General features: G+C 47.4%; 1 protein-coding gene across 1 annotated transcript in view; it reads left to right on the forward strand.

The window, feature by feature from the left end:
* Positions 1–15,721, forward strand: part of LOC147116026 (allantoinase, mitochondrial) — a 44,929-nt gene that overhangs the window by 25,280 nt on the left and 3,928 nt on the right. The window contains 6 exon segments of the mRNA XM_085990747.1: positions 3,934–3,979; positions 5,336–5,429; positions 6,831–7,017; positions 12,406–12,544; positions 14,564–14,736; positions 14,824–14,856. Coding sequence (XP_085846873.1) covers positions 3,934–3,979; positions 5,336–5,429; positions 6,831–7,017; positions 12,406–12,544; positions 14,564–14,736; positions 14,824–14,856 — 672 coding nt within the window.

A 15,721-nucleotide genomic window follows, 5' to 3' on the forward strand; every position in this document is an offset into this window, starting at 1 on the left:
TTCTGTTTGTGACAAAGCTGTGGATTGGGCTGATTCCTAACTAAGTGCTAAGATAGACAGACATGGAGCATCAAGTCTTCAGAAATAGATAAATCTGGTACTAAGGCACAGGGTTCCATACAGAGCAGGCCTTCCAGACAGGCGGCAGACTGAAGCGCAGAGTCCCATATACTGGGGACCTCTCGAGAGACAAACCCAGTGTGAACTCCAGTCCTACATACAGAGGACCCTCTGGATAGACAGACCCAGTGTGAACTCCAGTCCTACATACAGAGAACCCTCTGGATAGACAGACCCAGTGTGAACTCCAGTCCTACATACAGAGGACCCTCTGGATAGACAGACCCAGTGTGAACTCCAGTCCTACATAGAGAACCCTCTGGATAGACAGACCCAGTGTGAACTCCAATCCGATATACAGAGGACCCTCTGGATAGACAGACCCAGTGTGAACTCCAGTCCTACATACAGAGGACCCTCTGGATAGACAGACCCAGTGTGAACTCCAGTCCTACATACAGAGGACCCTCTGGATAGACAGACCCAGTGTGAACTCCAGTCCTACATACAGAGGACCCTCTGGATAGACAGACCCAGTGTGAACTCCAGTCCTACATACAGAGGACCCTCTGGATAGACAGACCCAGTGTGAACTCCAGTCCTACATACAGAGGACCCTCTGGATAGACAGACCCAGTGTGAACTCCAGTCCTACATACAGAGAACCCTCTGGATAGACAGACCCAATGTGAACTCCAGTCCTACATGCAGAGGACCCTCTGGATAGACAGACCCAGTGTGAACTCCAGTCCTACATACAGAGGACCCTCTGGATAGACAGACCCAGTGTGAACTCCAGTCCTACATACAGAGGACCCTCTGGATAGACACACCCAGTGTGAACTCCAGTCCTACATGCAGAGGACCCTCTGGATAGACAGACCCAGTGTGAACTCCAGTCCTACATACAGAGGACCCTCTGGATAGACAGACCCAGTGTGAACTCCAGTCCTACATACAGAGGACCCTCTGGATAGACAGACCCAGTGTGAACTCCAGTCCTACATACAGAGGACCCTCTGGATAGACAGACCCAGTGTGAACTCCAGTCCTACATACAGAGGACCCTCTGGATAGACACACCCAGTGTGAACTCCAGTCCTACATACAGAGGACCCTCTGGATAGACAGACCCAGTGTGAACTCCAGTCCTACATACAGAGGACCCTCTGGATAGACACACCCAGTGTGAACTCCAGTCCTACATACAGAGGACCCTCTGGATAGACAGACCCAGTGTGAACTCCAGTCCTACATACAGAGGACCCTCTGGATAGACACACCCAGTGTGAACTCCAGTCCTACATACAGAGGACCCTCTGGATAGACAGACCCAGTGTGAACTCCAGTCCTACATACAGAGGACCCTCTGGATAGACAGACCCAGTGTGAACTCCAGTCCTACATACAGAGGACCCTCTGGATAGACAGACCCAGTGTGAACTCCAATCCGATATACAGAGGACCCTCTGGATAGACAGACCCAGTGTGAACTCCAGTCCTACATACAGAGGACCCTCTGGATAGACAGACCCAGTGTGAACTCCAGTCCTACATACAGAGGACCCTCTGGATAGACAGACCCAGTGTGAACTCCAATCCGATATACAGAGGACCCTCTGGATAGACAGACCCAGTGTGAACTCCAGTCCTACATACAGAGGACCCTCTGGATAGACAGACCCAGTGTGAACTCCAGTCCTACATACAGAGGACCCTCTGGATAGACAGACCCAATGTGAACTCCAATCCGATATACAGAGGACCCTCTGGATAGACAGACCCAGTGTGAACTCCAATCCGATATACAGAGGACCCTCTGGATAGACAGACCCAGTGTGAACTCGTCCAATATAGAGAACCCTCTGGATAGTCACACCTAGTGTGAACTCCAATCCGATATACAGAGGACCCTCTGGATAGACAGACACAGTGTGAAGTACAGTCCTACATACAGAGGACCCTCTGGATAGACACACCCAGTGTGAACTCCAATCCGATATACAGAGGACCCTCTGGATAGACAGACCCAGTGTGAAGTACAGAGCCAGGCCTTCTGTGAATTCAGAGGCCCACAATGTCTTCATCCAGAGAGCTCAGGTTATACCTGTGCTCCCACCAGCCTGTAATCTCTGCTCACTCACTTTAATGGGTGGAACATCATGGACCTCAGGGTACCGAAGTGTAAAACGTGGCCAGCTGTTATATTCCGAATCACACTACTGTAAAATCCATTCCAGTAAAAGCTGCCACCTTGTGCTCTCCGAGCCTCAGTTCTATGGTATATTGATTAATGATCTGAGCTTGCTTCAGATAGCTATCTTACCGCTATCTTACATATAATCCAGGCTGACTTTCCAGTGCAGTACTCAACGAGCACTGAGGCGCTGTCCTTTGGATAAGATATTAAAGCTGTGTTTGTCTGCCTAGTCCAATACTTGCTCTGGCCAACATTTTCCTCTCAACCAAAATTACAAAGACCCGATTAACTAGTCATCCATTTCATTGCTGTTTTTGTGATCTTACTATGCATAAAATGATTGCCAGATTTGCCTATATAACAAAACATGGTGCTTCAACATAATTAATTGTAAGGAACACTTTGAACTGGTGGAAAAGCCCCTACACACACACCCCTGTTCTTTATTTCCCCTGATTATAGGAAATAGCCATCAATTTATTCAATGTAAAATGAGATTCAGCTCCCAAACTAAAACCTGGGTATTCTAGGAGGTGCATGCTTGTTAACCAATCTCAAAAGATGTAGCACAGATCCCACCAGTGCTGTACCTGACCAGGTTTGATGGGAAAATGTAGAGGAAGCTTTACTCTGTACCTAACTCATGCTGTACCTGCCCTGGGAGTGTTTGATGGGACAGCGTAGAGAGAGCTTTATTCTGTATCCAACTCATGCTGTACCTGCCCTGGGAGTGTTTGATGGGACAGTGTAGAGGGAGCTTTACTCTGTATCCAACTCATGCTGTATCTGCCCTGGGAGTGTTTGATGGGACAGTGTAGAGGGAGCTTTACTCTGTATCCAACTCATGCTGTACCTGCCCTGGGAGTGTTTGATGGGACAGTGTTGAGGGAGCTTTATTCTGTACCTAACCTGTGCTGTACCTGACCTGGGAGTGTTTGATGGAAGATACATAGATACATAGAAGATAGGAGCAGGAGTAGGCCATTCGGCCCCTCAAGCCTGTTCCGCCATTTGATGAGATCATGGCTGATCATCCAAATTCAGTACCCGGTCCCTGCTTTCTCCCCATATCCCTTGATCCCTTTAGCCTTAAGAAATATATCTAACTCCTTCTTGAATATATTTAATGAATTGGCCTCAACTGCCTTCTGTGGTACAGGTTTCCACAGGTTCACCACTCTCTGGGTGAAGAAATTCCTCCTCATCTCAGTCCTAAATGGCTTACCCCTTATCCTTAGACTGTGACCCCCTGGTTCTGGACTCCCCCTGCCATCGCGAACATCCTTCCTGCATCTAGTCTGTCTAGTCCTGTTAGAATTTTAAGTTTCAATGAGATCCCCTCATTCTTCTAAACTCTAGCGAATATAAGCCTAATCGACCCAATCTCTCCTCATGCGTCATTCCTGCCATCCCAGGTATCAGTCTGGTGAATCTTCGCTGCACTCCCTCCATGGCAGTGTAGAGGGAGCTTTACTCTGGATCTAGCCTACGCTGTACCTGACCTGGGAGTGTTTGATGGGAGAGTGTAGAGGGAGCTTTACTCTGGATCTAGCCTACGCTGTACCTGATCTGACCCAACACTGGGGACAACAAACTGGAAAGTATTCCAGGTGGTGACATTGCTCATCACGATAAGCATGAAATAGCTAATTGAATATGTATTGCTTCATCAGTTCCATGCAGAGAGAGAGCTGGAGCATGTGACCCCTCTACTAAACAGTAAGTATAAGAAGGGATGGAGGTTGTAATGGAGAATAACCATGCAAGGATCGAGCTATCTGTCAAATATACCCTATAAATGGTTGATTCCAATAGTTGGCCTGTTTTTAAATTGTATTATTTTAAGAGGGATATCTCCAATCAGTTAACTGCATGAATAATATCCATAAGTGCCAGCTTGGCTCAGTGGTAGCAACTCTCACCTGTCAGATGGTTGTGGGTTCAACTCCAGATCTAGAGATAGGAGTACATAACCTAGGCTGACTTTCAGTGCAGTACTGAGGGAGTGCTGCACTATCAGAAGTATCATCTTTCGGATAAGACATTGAACAAGGCCCTGCCTGTCTTCTCAGGTGGGCCCAAAAGATGCCAATGCACTATTTCAGAAAGAGCAGGGGAGTTCTCCCCGGTGTCCTGGCCACATTTATCCCTCAACCAACATCACTAAAACAAGTTATCTGGTCATTTATCTCACTGCTGTTTGTGGAATCTTGTAAGTGTCAGGCAAAGACAAGCAAGCTAGCAAGAAAGAATTGATGTAGTGCTTTTCACAATCTCTGGACCTTTAAGTGTTAGTTGAGGGATAAATATAAATATAACAATATGCAGAAATATGGAATGAGAAGGACCACTGATACCATCAGGGGCTTCTTTTTCTCAACAGACCATGTACAATGTTCACCAACATGGATCACGTACAACTTTTACACTCACCACCCATGTACAGTGTTCCCAATCAAGAGCCATATACAACACAGACTTAACCTAAAATACTTAAACGGCTGCTGAGTAAGAGAAGTAATTATGAGGCGAAACTCAAGAATACTCATCCTATTTTTGCAATCATCCAATCCTGGCTAGCTGCATTCCAGTGACACTCCCATGGATCCACCAATCATTTTTATGGTTAAGTATTTAATCATAAATTGATAAATGACTTAGGTGATAAGTATTCATTCTGATTTCAGCCTTTCATAAATAGATTGCGCTGTAAGATGTGTGGTACTACTGTAGTTTGCTTCTCTGTGTTTCAGCTTCTTTCCATCACTGCGTCTCTAAAGTCCTTGTTTCTCTGTGTCATTGCCTCTCTGTCAGTGCCTTTTTCTCCATGTCTCGCCTCTCTCTTTGCTTCTCCATCTCTGCCTCCCTCCATACCTCTACTTTTTCCTCTCCCCATGCCTCCGGCTTTTTCCGTGCCTCTGCTTCTATCTCCCTCTTTGTGCCTCTGCCCTTTTCTGTCCCCATGTCACTGCCTGTCTCTCCCCAAGTCACTGCCTCACTGTATTTTCCTCTGTGCCTGCCTCCCTGTATCTCCATCTCTCTCTTTCATTGTGTCACATGTGACTCTGTCCTCAGACCCCTGTGATTACACAACATTCCTGGCGACCCGACCTGATGAGATGGAAGTGGAAGCCATTCGAACAGTTATTAAACTTTGTCTCCAGTACAGGTAAGAATTTTATTCTAGCTGCACAGAAAGTCCAATCACAGCACAGGCTGCACTGAAAGGTGGCCTTCTAAAATACTCAATAAAACATATGCAAACTGTTAATCCCAGTGTTCCGGATGATCCTAGGGGCGCAGCATTTTCTGACGTTTGCATAAAATAATTTTCTCAACAGCAAATGAGTGAATAAGAACAACTGGAGTGGGGATGGTGGGTATAAAGGTAACTGGAAAGGGGGTAGAGGGCATAAAGGAAACTGGAGTGGAGGCAGTGGGCAAAAAGGAATTGGATTGGGGACAGTGGGCTTAAAGGCAACTAGAGTGAGTATAAAAGGCAACTGGAGTAGGCACAGTGAATATTAATACAATTGCATAAGGGCAGTGGACATAAAGGCAACTGAAGAAGGGGTAGTGGGTATAAAGGCAACTAGAGGGGGAAGTAGGTATTAAGACAACTGGAGTTGGGGCAGTGACGAGTAAGGCAACTGAAGTGAGGACAGTAGGTATTAAGACAACTGGAGTTGGGGCAGTGACGAGTAAGGCAACTGAAGTGAGGACAGTAGGTATTAAGACAACTGGAGTTGGGGCAGTGACGAGTAAGGCAACTGAAGTGAGGACAGTAGGTATTAAGACAACTGGAGTGGGTATAAAGGCAACTTGAGGGGGCAGTTGTGTCCTGGCCAAGATCATACTCTATGGTGTGTTTTTATATTGAGGAGGGGGAGGATTAAAATGAACTAAAAAGTTTTCTTCCCAATTTTATGCCAGGACCACAACTGGTTGAGCTAAATTTACTGTCCAATTCAATCTCAATTGGTGGAAAATCTAGCCCAAGTTGTAGCTGCATCTTAACAATCTGTATCCATCCAAAAAAGGCCCAGGGAGTCCTAGCGTCACACACAGTGTCTCCTGCCTGTGAAAATCTCTCAGACAATGGCAAAATCTGGGTATATGTCCATCGTACACGGAAAGTTAAACACAGGAAGGACCATAATTTGCTCGAGAACACACTGGCCTATGCAAAAGCTCGATTGTCCCTTTGGTATCTCAATACTACTTCTCCAACTCATTCCCATACTCCCAGCAATCACCAGGTTTAAATTAGAGATGGCCCTGACTGCACCATCCCTGTGCTGTATTTGAATCTAGGTGCTGAGCACAGTTTCCCAAACCACTGCCATCGCCCATTTCCCTGTCAAAGAGGGAGGGACCCTTCACTCCATTCTAATGCACCTCGTCACTCAGAGCCCTAGAAACAGCCTAAACAGTAGTGTGATCATAAGTTCCCAAAAAATAAAAGGTCACAAATGCTGCATACCTTTCAGAGCTAATTTGGTTCATCAGTGGATGGATAGTCCAGTTGTTTTTAGAAATCACGCTTGCTTTCTGCTCTTCTCTGTCCCAGAGTTCACTGCCATATTGTCCATCTTTCCACTGCGGAAGCCCTACCCATCATAGATGAAGCTCGCAAAGCAGGGGCTCTGCTGACTGTCGAGACCACTCACCATTATCTCTCGCTGGCTGCTGAAGACATACCAAACGGTGCCACACAATACAAGTGCTGCCCTCCGATTAGGACAAGAAACAATCGGGTACGGATTCTGCATTTTATTAATTAGTCCAATTTTAAATTACAGGTTTCATTCCAGAATGAAGATATGTCATTAAAACTACAATGTTTAGAGGGGGTCCTGATTGTCAAACTCCCTCACCCCAAAGTTTGTCCTGATAGCCAGATTCTCTGTATAACTCGTCTGTTTTCCAAAGTTCCAAATGTCTGGATTGTGAATTGATGAAGTTAATTGCGTCAGCAGCTACTAAAGTCAGTGTCTGCTGATGTCACTTTGACTTTTCCTCACAACTCTTAACTCATTTGAGTTGAACTAAGACTTGTAGGGCAGGATTTTCATTGAGCCAAGAAGGCGGGATTGGAGGCGTGCGGGGGGTTAAAGTTGCAAAAACTGGTGTGCGGGACCCCCCCCCCCCACCAGCCTGGATCCCGACTCCAAGCAATTTTAACTTGGGCGTGTCTGATGGTCCCGGCTCCGTCCCGCATCCAACAGGCGGGACTGGTTGTTAAGGCCCTTAACAAACACTTTAAATGGCCTCTATAATCCTATTTTAAAAGGCCCTTGCGAATTTAACCCTTTTCCCACATGAAACATGCCTGGTGGGAAACACGATGGTGAAACCTGGCGGGAGCACTATTGGATTGCTGAGTATCAACTGCAGGTCAACCATTAAAGAGGAGATTCGATCAGCCATCATTTGCAGGTGGCAGGACTTAGTGGTCTCACGTCTGGGGCAACTTTTAGAAGGCTTAACCACACCTGTGGAAGGTTGGAGCCTCACACCCATCTCCAGTGTGACCTCCTGGGAAACCCCTCGCCACCTTCACTCAGCGCTTCCTCAACGGAGGCATATACCAGAAGCATGGGAGCGACTTATTTCCTTCCCATCTGGGCATTAGAGGAGCTCGAGCACCAGCAAAACCAGGAACAACAGCAGCACCAGCAACAGCAACAGTAGCACCAGGCTGCTGCTCACCCACCTGAGGCTGCACAGGCCAGAAGGGGCCAGCGCCTGGAAGCCCGTCGGCGCAGGAGATACCCCCCCAAACAGGGTCTACAGACGCAGGGTCAGCTAGCTCAACATGTCTGAGCAGCAGTGCCAAAGGCGGCTCCGACTTTCACGAGAGGTAGTGACTGACATCTGTGCAATGCTACAGCAAGACCTGCTGCCCAGAGGACCAGGTGGACAAGCATTACCAGTGACCATCAAAGTTACCAGTGGCCATCAAAGTCACCACCGCACTCAACTTTTTTACCTCAGGTTAATTCCAGGGATCAGCAGCAGACATCAGCGGCATCTCCCAGGCGGCCGTACACACTTGTATCATGCAGGTAACCGATGCCCTCTTTGCCCTCGCACACAATCACATCCATTTCACCAAGGATCGAGCAAGTGTCACGGCGCGAGCGGTTGGATTAGCTCACCTGGCAGGCTTTCAAGGGTGCAGGGTGTCGTTGACTGCACACGTGGCCCTTAAGGCACCCCATCGCAATCCAGGTATTTTTGTCAACCGCAAGGGCTTCCACTCCCTTAACGTTCAGCTGGTATGTGACCACAAGAAGGAAATTTTCCATGTTTGTGCCATGTACCCTGGCAGTTGCCATGACTCCTTCATACTGCGCCAGTCTAGCGTGCTTCCGCTATTCAGTCCGCTAGACCAACTTAACGGATGGCTACTTGGAGACGAGGGCTATCCCCTGAGGACGTGGTTAATGATGCCGTTGAGGAGACCATCCAACGAAGCTCAGGAGAGCTACAACTCCAGCCACATGTCCACCAGAGCCATAATCGAGCAAATCATCGGTTTGCTGAAGATGCGCTTCAGATGCCTGGATAGATAGAGCCCTGCAGTACTCAGCAGCCATGGTCTCCAGAATGGTCGTAGTTTGCAGTGCACTTCACAACATGGCACAGCATCGTGGCTTGCAGATTCCCGAGGACCAAGTGGCTCCTCACATATCCTCCTCAGATGAGGAGGAGAAGGGCGAAAACGAACATCCTGCAGAGGCCCATCAACCAGCGGCAGCATTACGCGAGAACATTGCTGCCCTGGATGCAAGGAATGCACTCATCCTGTCCAGATTTGCTTAGCCTAGTCAAACAAACACTTTTGCCTCGCAGCTTCTTACCAGAGCATTGACAATGGCCAAGAACCAGAGGATTCCTAGCACTCTGACCACCATTCTGACAGTTGCAAGTATGCCTGAGCCCTCAATGTGGAAGTCCCACTAGTGAAATGACAGACGATACAACTGCAACATTTGCCATCAGAAATTTTATGTACATTAAACAAAGTGATGGCATTTTTGCAGTAAACACAAAATTGCACCCAAGTGACTACCTTTGAGACTATTTGTGTAGAATTTTCCTCTTACGCGTGCTCCTACATGGTGCCTCCCCTGTGGCTTCAGCAGATGTGGAGGCCCCTTGCTCACCTTGCTGCTGCTCCTGTCTCGACACCTTTGGCAGGCGTCCTCTGAGGTGGCGAGCCCATGAGGGCTCGTCAACAGACTGCTGCTCCTGCGGTTGTGCAGGGGTTGAGACGCCTATCTCACTTGGGTGTGGACTCCGGTAGGGCTCTGCAGTGGCATGGAAGTGTGAGCACTTGGAGAGGAGCCCCCACTTCCTTGAGGTCTGCCACCAACCTGCCTCTCATGGGTCAGGTCCCTCTCAGCGCCTGCAAGTGGCTGGAGAGCACCTTACTGCACATCAGGGGGGCCATAGGGACCCGTATCTGCAATGGCAGTCCTACTCAGAAGGACTTCCGTGAAGGTCTGGTTTCTCTGTTCAATAGATGCCCATCGCTCCTCAAGAGATGTCATTCTATTCTGAACAATGACCATGTTTTCCATACCCTGGCGAATAAGCTCCTCCATGGCAGTAGCCATCCTTTCCATGGAGGTTGCCATCCTTTCCGTGGTGATGCGTTCATGCGCCAATGACTCCACAAAGGCTCTGGTCATGGTCGCTATGGACTCCTCCATTCGCTCCACACTCGCAGCGACCCTAGAGACAAAACCTGCCAGAAACTCCTGCATCTGTTCCTGGAGTTCCATCACCGCTGATCTCATGGATGGACCCAGAGGCAGAGGGTCGACATGCTGCTGAGCCGAGCTGGCAGAGTCCTGCGCCCTCCGACTAGGACTCTCCACTGCTGTCCCTGTCTCCACAATCTGCTGCTGCTCACTTGTGAGCTGTGATACACCAGGTGACAACACTACTTTATGTCCCGAAGGTCCCACCGAGGTGCGAGTGTCTGCGCTGGTGCTGGGGGCGCAGATTTCTGGTGATGCTGCGCCCTCAGAGGTTGCAACTTCCTCTGGGGAGTCTGGCTGCTCAGCCTCTACTTCCTGGCTAGGGGGGACGGATGCTTGTGATGGTTCTGTGGGGGAGTAAAGGAAAGAGTCAGAGATGTGATGCCAAGGCTACATGCACATAGCTTTTTGCAGATGCTCATAAGTCCATCTGTTACAGCTTCACAATCATTATCAGCGACTCATGCAATGTCAAAGAGAGAGACGGGAAACTTTTCTGTCACCAGCTTGCTGTGTTGCACCCGTCTGTCCGTCGCCCATATGCGCATCATCCTCCAGTCCCACTATTTCGAGTGCTGCCTCCTCCCAGGGGGTCAGGTGGACTATAGAGGCTGTCCATCCTCCTGTCCTCGCTCGCTCTCTTTTCCTGCAATGAGGGAGACAAGTGGAGGTTGAGTGAGAATGAAGGAGTGAGTGTAGAGAATCCATAGCATACATACTTAGAAGGAGACAAAGATGGAGTGAGGTGGCAAGACCAAGTGCCCTCCCTGTGTGTTGTCAGTTGTTTTCATAGCATCAGAGTGATAGGGAGTGTGAGGGCTGCATAGTTGAATAGTTATGTGAATGTGAGCATAGAGAGAGAGGGAATGGGTAAGGGTGCATGGATGTCAGTGTCAAGTGGGATGTGGAGGAAGAGATTGCTAAAGCTGAGTGCTGGTGAGGAAAGGCAATGGGGGTCAGATTGAGGGTGATGGGAAATTCATACTCACTTTTCCACTGTGCTGAAGGTCATGAAATCTTTTCCGGCACTGAATTCAGGTTCGCCATGTGACTCCCAAGGAGTTGACCACCTCAGCCACCTACATCCACACTGCCTTAGTCTGCTTGGGAGGCCTCTTCCTCCCTGAGGAAGGGAAGAGCACCTCCCTGTTGGCCCTAGCCCCAACCACCAATGCCTGCAGGGCCACCTCATCGAAACGAGCTGATGATCTGGGCCTCCTGCTTGTCATCTTTCCTGCAGGTCCCCCTGACACCAAATGGAGAAAGCTTGGAAGCCTGCAGAAGAAGCAAGGCTTGTTGTGGACCTTAAATGCAGCAATGATGACATCATCGGAGGGGACTTTCAGTCATGAAAAACCCATTTGCAAAGGCTTCCCACACGTTGGAAATCAATTGGCCACTTAAGTTAAAATTGCATCAATCTCCCACATCCATTTAGATTCGTGTGGGAAACACGAAATTCGGATAACATAACACCATCCCGCACCCGAGTTAAAATCCTGCCCATACACTGCTCCCACGTGAGAGAGGCGTTTAACACACTTCAGGAAAGGTTATAAGAGAAACCTTTTAAACTGATAGGTGATCTCCATCTCAAATCTAAACTCCTACATCTCTTTTAATTGCAACCTTACCTGTCTCTATTTTATCAGTAGCACTGTGGTTAATGCTCCTCTGAACTTTCCTTCTAAGTTCCAAATACTTTATCCTACCTGCATCCTCACTGTGTTGAAATCCAGTTTCACTGCACTGTCTCCTATTCCAACCCATTCTCAAACTGTAGAATTGCTTACCAAGCTCACCCTCCCTTTCCTCCTGAAATCTGCAAGATTTGTAAACCCAAGCTTGGCTTCAGACGATGATTAATGTTACTGGAACCAAGAGAGTCAGGCCAGTGGGACTGATGAAAGAAAGGGCTTACTGAAAAACAAATGGTAACAAAATTACTGAACTGAAATAGTCCAACAGAGCACTGTCCAAAATACCAACCCTTCATTGTCCGTCAGCATCTGTGGAGAGAGAAACAGTTAATGTTTCAGGTTGATGAAGGTCATTGAACTGAAATGTTAACTGTTTCTCTCTCCACTGCTGCTACCTGACCTGCTGAGTATTTCCAGCATTTTCTGTTTTTATTTCAGATTTCGAGCATCCGCAATATTTTGCTTCATTGTCGGTGCATTGTTTGCCTACATAACTGTAGTCACTGCACTCCAAAAATAATTGATTGCGTGAACCACCTTGAGATGTGTTGATGTAATAAGACACTAGATAAATGCAGTTATTATTATTGTACTGCCTATGCTCTAGTGTCATAGACTACATTGGTCTTAAAGTGATTGTGGTGCTAGTCATTCACTGTCTGTTCCCACACAGGAGCAGCTGTGGTCTGCACTGAAAGCTGGAAAGATAGACATGGTAGTCTCCGACCATTCTCCATGCACTGCGGACCTCAAACTGCTACAATCTGGAGACTTCCTCAAAGCATGGGGAGGAATTTCCTCTCTGCAATTTGGTGAGTCAGATCTGTGTCAGCTAAATTCAAATAGTTAACACATGCACTGTTAGCATATAGACAGGGTACTGTCAACAGATCGACCGCGTACTGTCAGCAATGTCAGCTTGGCTCAGTCGGTAGCACTCTCGCCTCCGAATAAGAAAGGTTTGGGTTCAAGTTCCACGCCACATAATCTAGCCCAACACTTCAATGCAGAGAGAATGCTACATAGCCGGGTGTTGTCTTTTCGCTGAGGTGTCCAAGCACCATTCGAAGGAGGGTTGGGGAGGTCTCCCTGGTGTCTTGTCAAGACATTTATCCCTCAACCAACACCACCAAGACAGAGTAACTGGTCCTTTATCTCATTGTTGTGTGTGGGACCATGTTTGACGAGATAACAGTGATTACATTTTAAAAGTAATTTATTGGCTATGAAGAACTTTGGGACGTCCTGGGGATGCAAGTTCTTTCTAACATATACACCATTTTTTAAAATTCATTCACGGGATTTGGCAAGGCATTTATTGCCCATCCCTAATTGCCCTTGAAAAGGAGGTGGTGGGCCACCTTCTTCAATCGCTGCAGTCCATCGTAGCAGTTTTTTTTGATACGAAAGAGTGCCACTTCAGAGGGCAGTTAAGAGTCAACCACAGACCGGGTAAGGACGGCAGGTTTACTTCCCTAAAGGACATTAGTGAATCAGTTGGGTTTTTACAACAATCCAATAGTTTCATGGTCACCTTTTTATTCCAGATTTATTTAATTGATGGAATTTAAATTCCCCAACTGCCGTGGTGGAATTTGAACTCACGTCTCTGGATTACTAGTCCAATAACATAACCACTATGCTACTGTAAACACATACACAATGTTCTGTCAACAAACAGACTGTGCGCTGTTAGCATATAGACCATTTACTGTCAACACAAACACCAAGTACTGTAAACACATTGGCCCAGAAATTCGGGTCTCCACGGGTGAGTACGCACGGGGTACTCACGCGTGGGCCCGATGGAAGTGCCGGTTTCCTGCATGCACGGGAAACCGGCACTTCCGTTCCTCTGAACGAAGGGGTTCAGAGGTCGAATGCGTGCGCGGGGGAATCTGCGCGTGCGCTTTGAACTTATGTTTTTTTTACAGGTTTCTCTGGGAGGGTAAGTCTTTAGAATTTAGAAATGTAAAAAGCAGGCGTAAGGCCTGCTTTTTACAAGGTAAGTGGTCAATTAATTAAAATTAAAACATTTTTTCCACAGGTTTATTATTTTTAAATACTTTAAAGCAAGGTAAGTTTATTTTTAGCCCCGTTAGAATATAAAATTATTTTTTTCAAAAATTTAAATTATTGTTTAAAATAGTTATTTAATGTAATTTATAGTTTATTTAAAAAGTGTGATTTAAAAAAAAATTTATTTGAAGGTTTACTGCTATTTTGGGGCCGTAGTATTTATAAGTCTTGACAGGACGTCCTCTCAAGACTTATGAATGGGCTTTTCCCTCCTCCGATTGGCTGCCCATGGCCCACGTGATCCCAGGGGACGCATCGAACTAACTGCGCCCCTGGGACACGCAAGCACTGCGCGCTGGCAGCTGGGCCAGGCCCCGGATTGGAATTCCACGGGGCCCTACAGCTCAACTGCCGGTGCGCAAGATAAGTGCAGGTCGGGGGCTTGCACCCGCGGGAAGCCCCCGACCCAAATTTCTGGGCCAATATGTGCCAGACACAAAGACCATGTACTATTACCATGGAGACCACAATCATTCACCTTACTGGCCATCTCCCAGTTCATTAGCTAAACTAATGTAGAACCTACCTAGCTGGGATTAAAAAATGTAATAGGGCAGTCTATCCTTCATTTTTGTTCAAGAGCCATTTACCACTGCCAGGTCTCAACAATGGTAAGCCATTAGCCATCCTAGGGGTACACATCAGAAATGTGTTGGCAGCTAGGGCCTGAAGAGCAGGCATTTCCTGCCATCCAAGTATTGGGGTGGGCACTGGCTATTATCACTCTCTCTCTCGTCGTTCTCTTTTAAAAGGTCTTCCTCTGTTCTGGACCTCTGCACAGCAGCGAGGATTCACTCTGCAGGACACAGTGAACCTGATGTGTAAAAACACAGCCAAGTTGTGTGGGATTGAGAATAGGAAGGGGTCTCTCGTCGCTGGTAAGGATGCTGACCTTGTGATATGGGATCCCGACAGTGAGTTTGAGGTAGGTTACCAACACATCATCACCTTCACCATGAGGATGTTTCCATGTCCGAGTATAACCTCAGTAACTGATTATTGTTGTTTGCAGGTGAGAGAGACCTTAATTCACCACAAAAACAAAGTAAGTGTCCTTAACGCAATCTGCTTAACCTCTCTCCCTTTAAATTCCTCCTGGAGGGCACAATGGCTTTAGGATCACACAATTTTCTGTCAGCACTGTACACTGGGGTTTAGTGCCTCTGCCCCCTCTCGCTCCCTCTTCTCCATATTGAGATGAGGTGCTCCCATTCCTTGAGTAATTCCATTAGCAGCTAGTCTGAGAACTGGCAGAATTGGTGCAGTGATTGAGAGACAGACAGCCCCCAAGCACTGACTGAGGGAGCACATGTAAGACGGGAAGCCTTATGACAGAAACTCAGCAGATGAGGCAGAAAATGTGAGACAGACTGTCCCAGGCCTGACACTGGCTGTGGCCATGAGTGTGGGACAGGTGCCATGATGACCTAAAAGGTACTGGAAAATCAAAAGGATACCATGAAACCCTCAGACACAGGCTGCTAATCCCAAGTAACAACGGGTGTATTGCATATTCCTACAGTAACTCCTACTGTGAGGTGGTGCCGAGTAGAAACTAGGCCTCTTTCCACCCCTAACAAAGGGAGGAACTGATCAGAATGAGTTACACACCCAGGCTGCTCTTCCCTGTCCTCTAGTAGCTGTTTTCAACAAAGCAGTGTAGGAAGCTTGGGAGCAGTTTTTGCACCTAGAGCACTCTTAGCCATGGATGGTTAACAGAAAATAGCTTAAATAAAATATAAACACAGCTACCCAGATTCTCCCTACCACACCCCACCCCCACACCACACTCCCCGCCTTTCCCACCAAAACACATAAATAAAACAAGGAGCATGGGACTAAGTACAGAAAGTTGAACAGTCTCCTTTCACCAGAAGGTTTCCAGGTTCAAATGCAGCCCTAACTGGTGG

The sequence above is a fragment of the Somniosus microcephalus genome, chromosome 6 (assembly GCF_052327205.1).
Source record: "Somniosus microcephalus isolate GS21.2 chromosome 6, FLI_Smic_1.0, whole genome shotgun sequence".
Classification (NCBI taxonomy): Eukaryota; Metazoa; Chordata; class Chondrichthyes; order Squaliformes; family Somniosidae; genus Somniosus; species Somniosus microcephalus.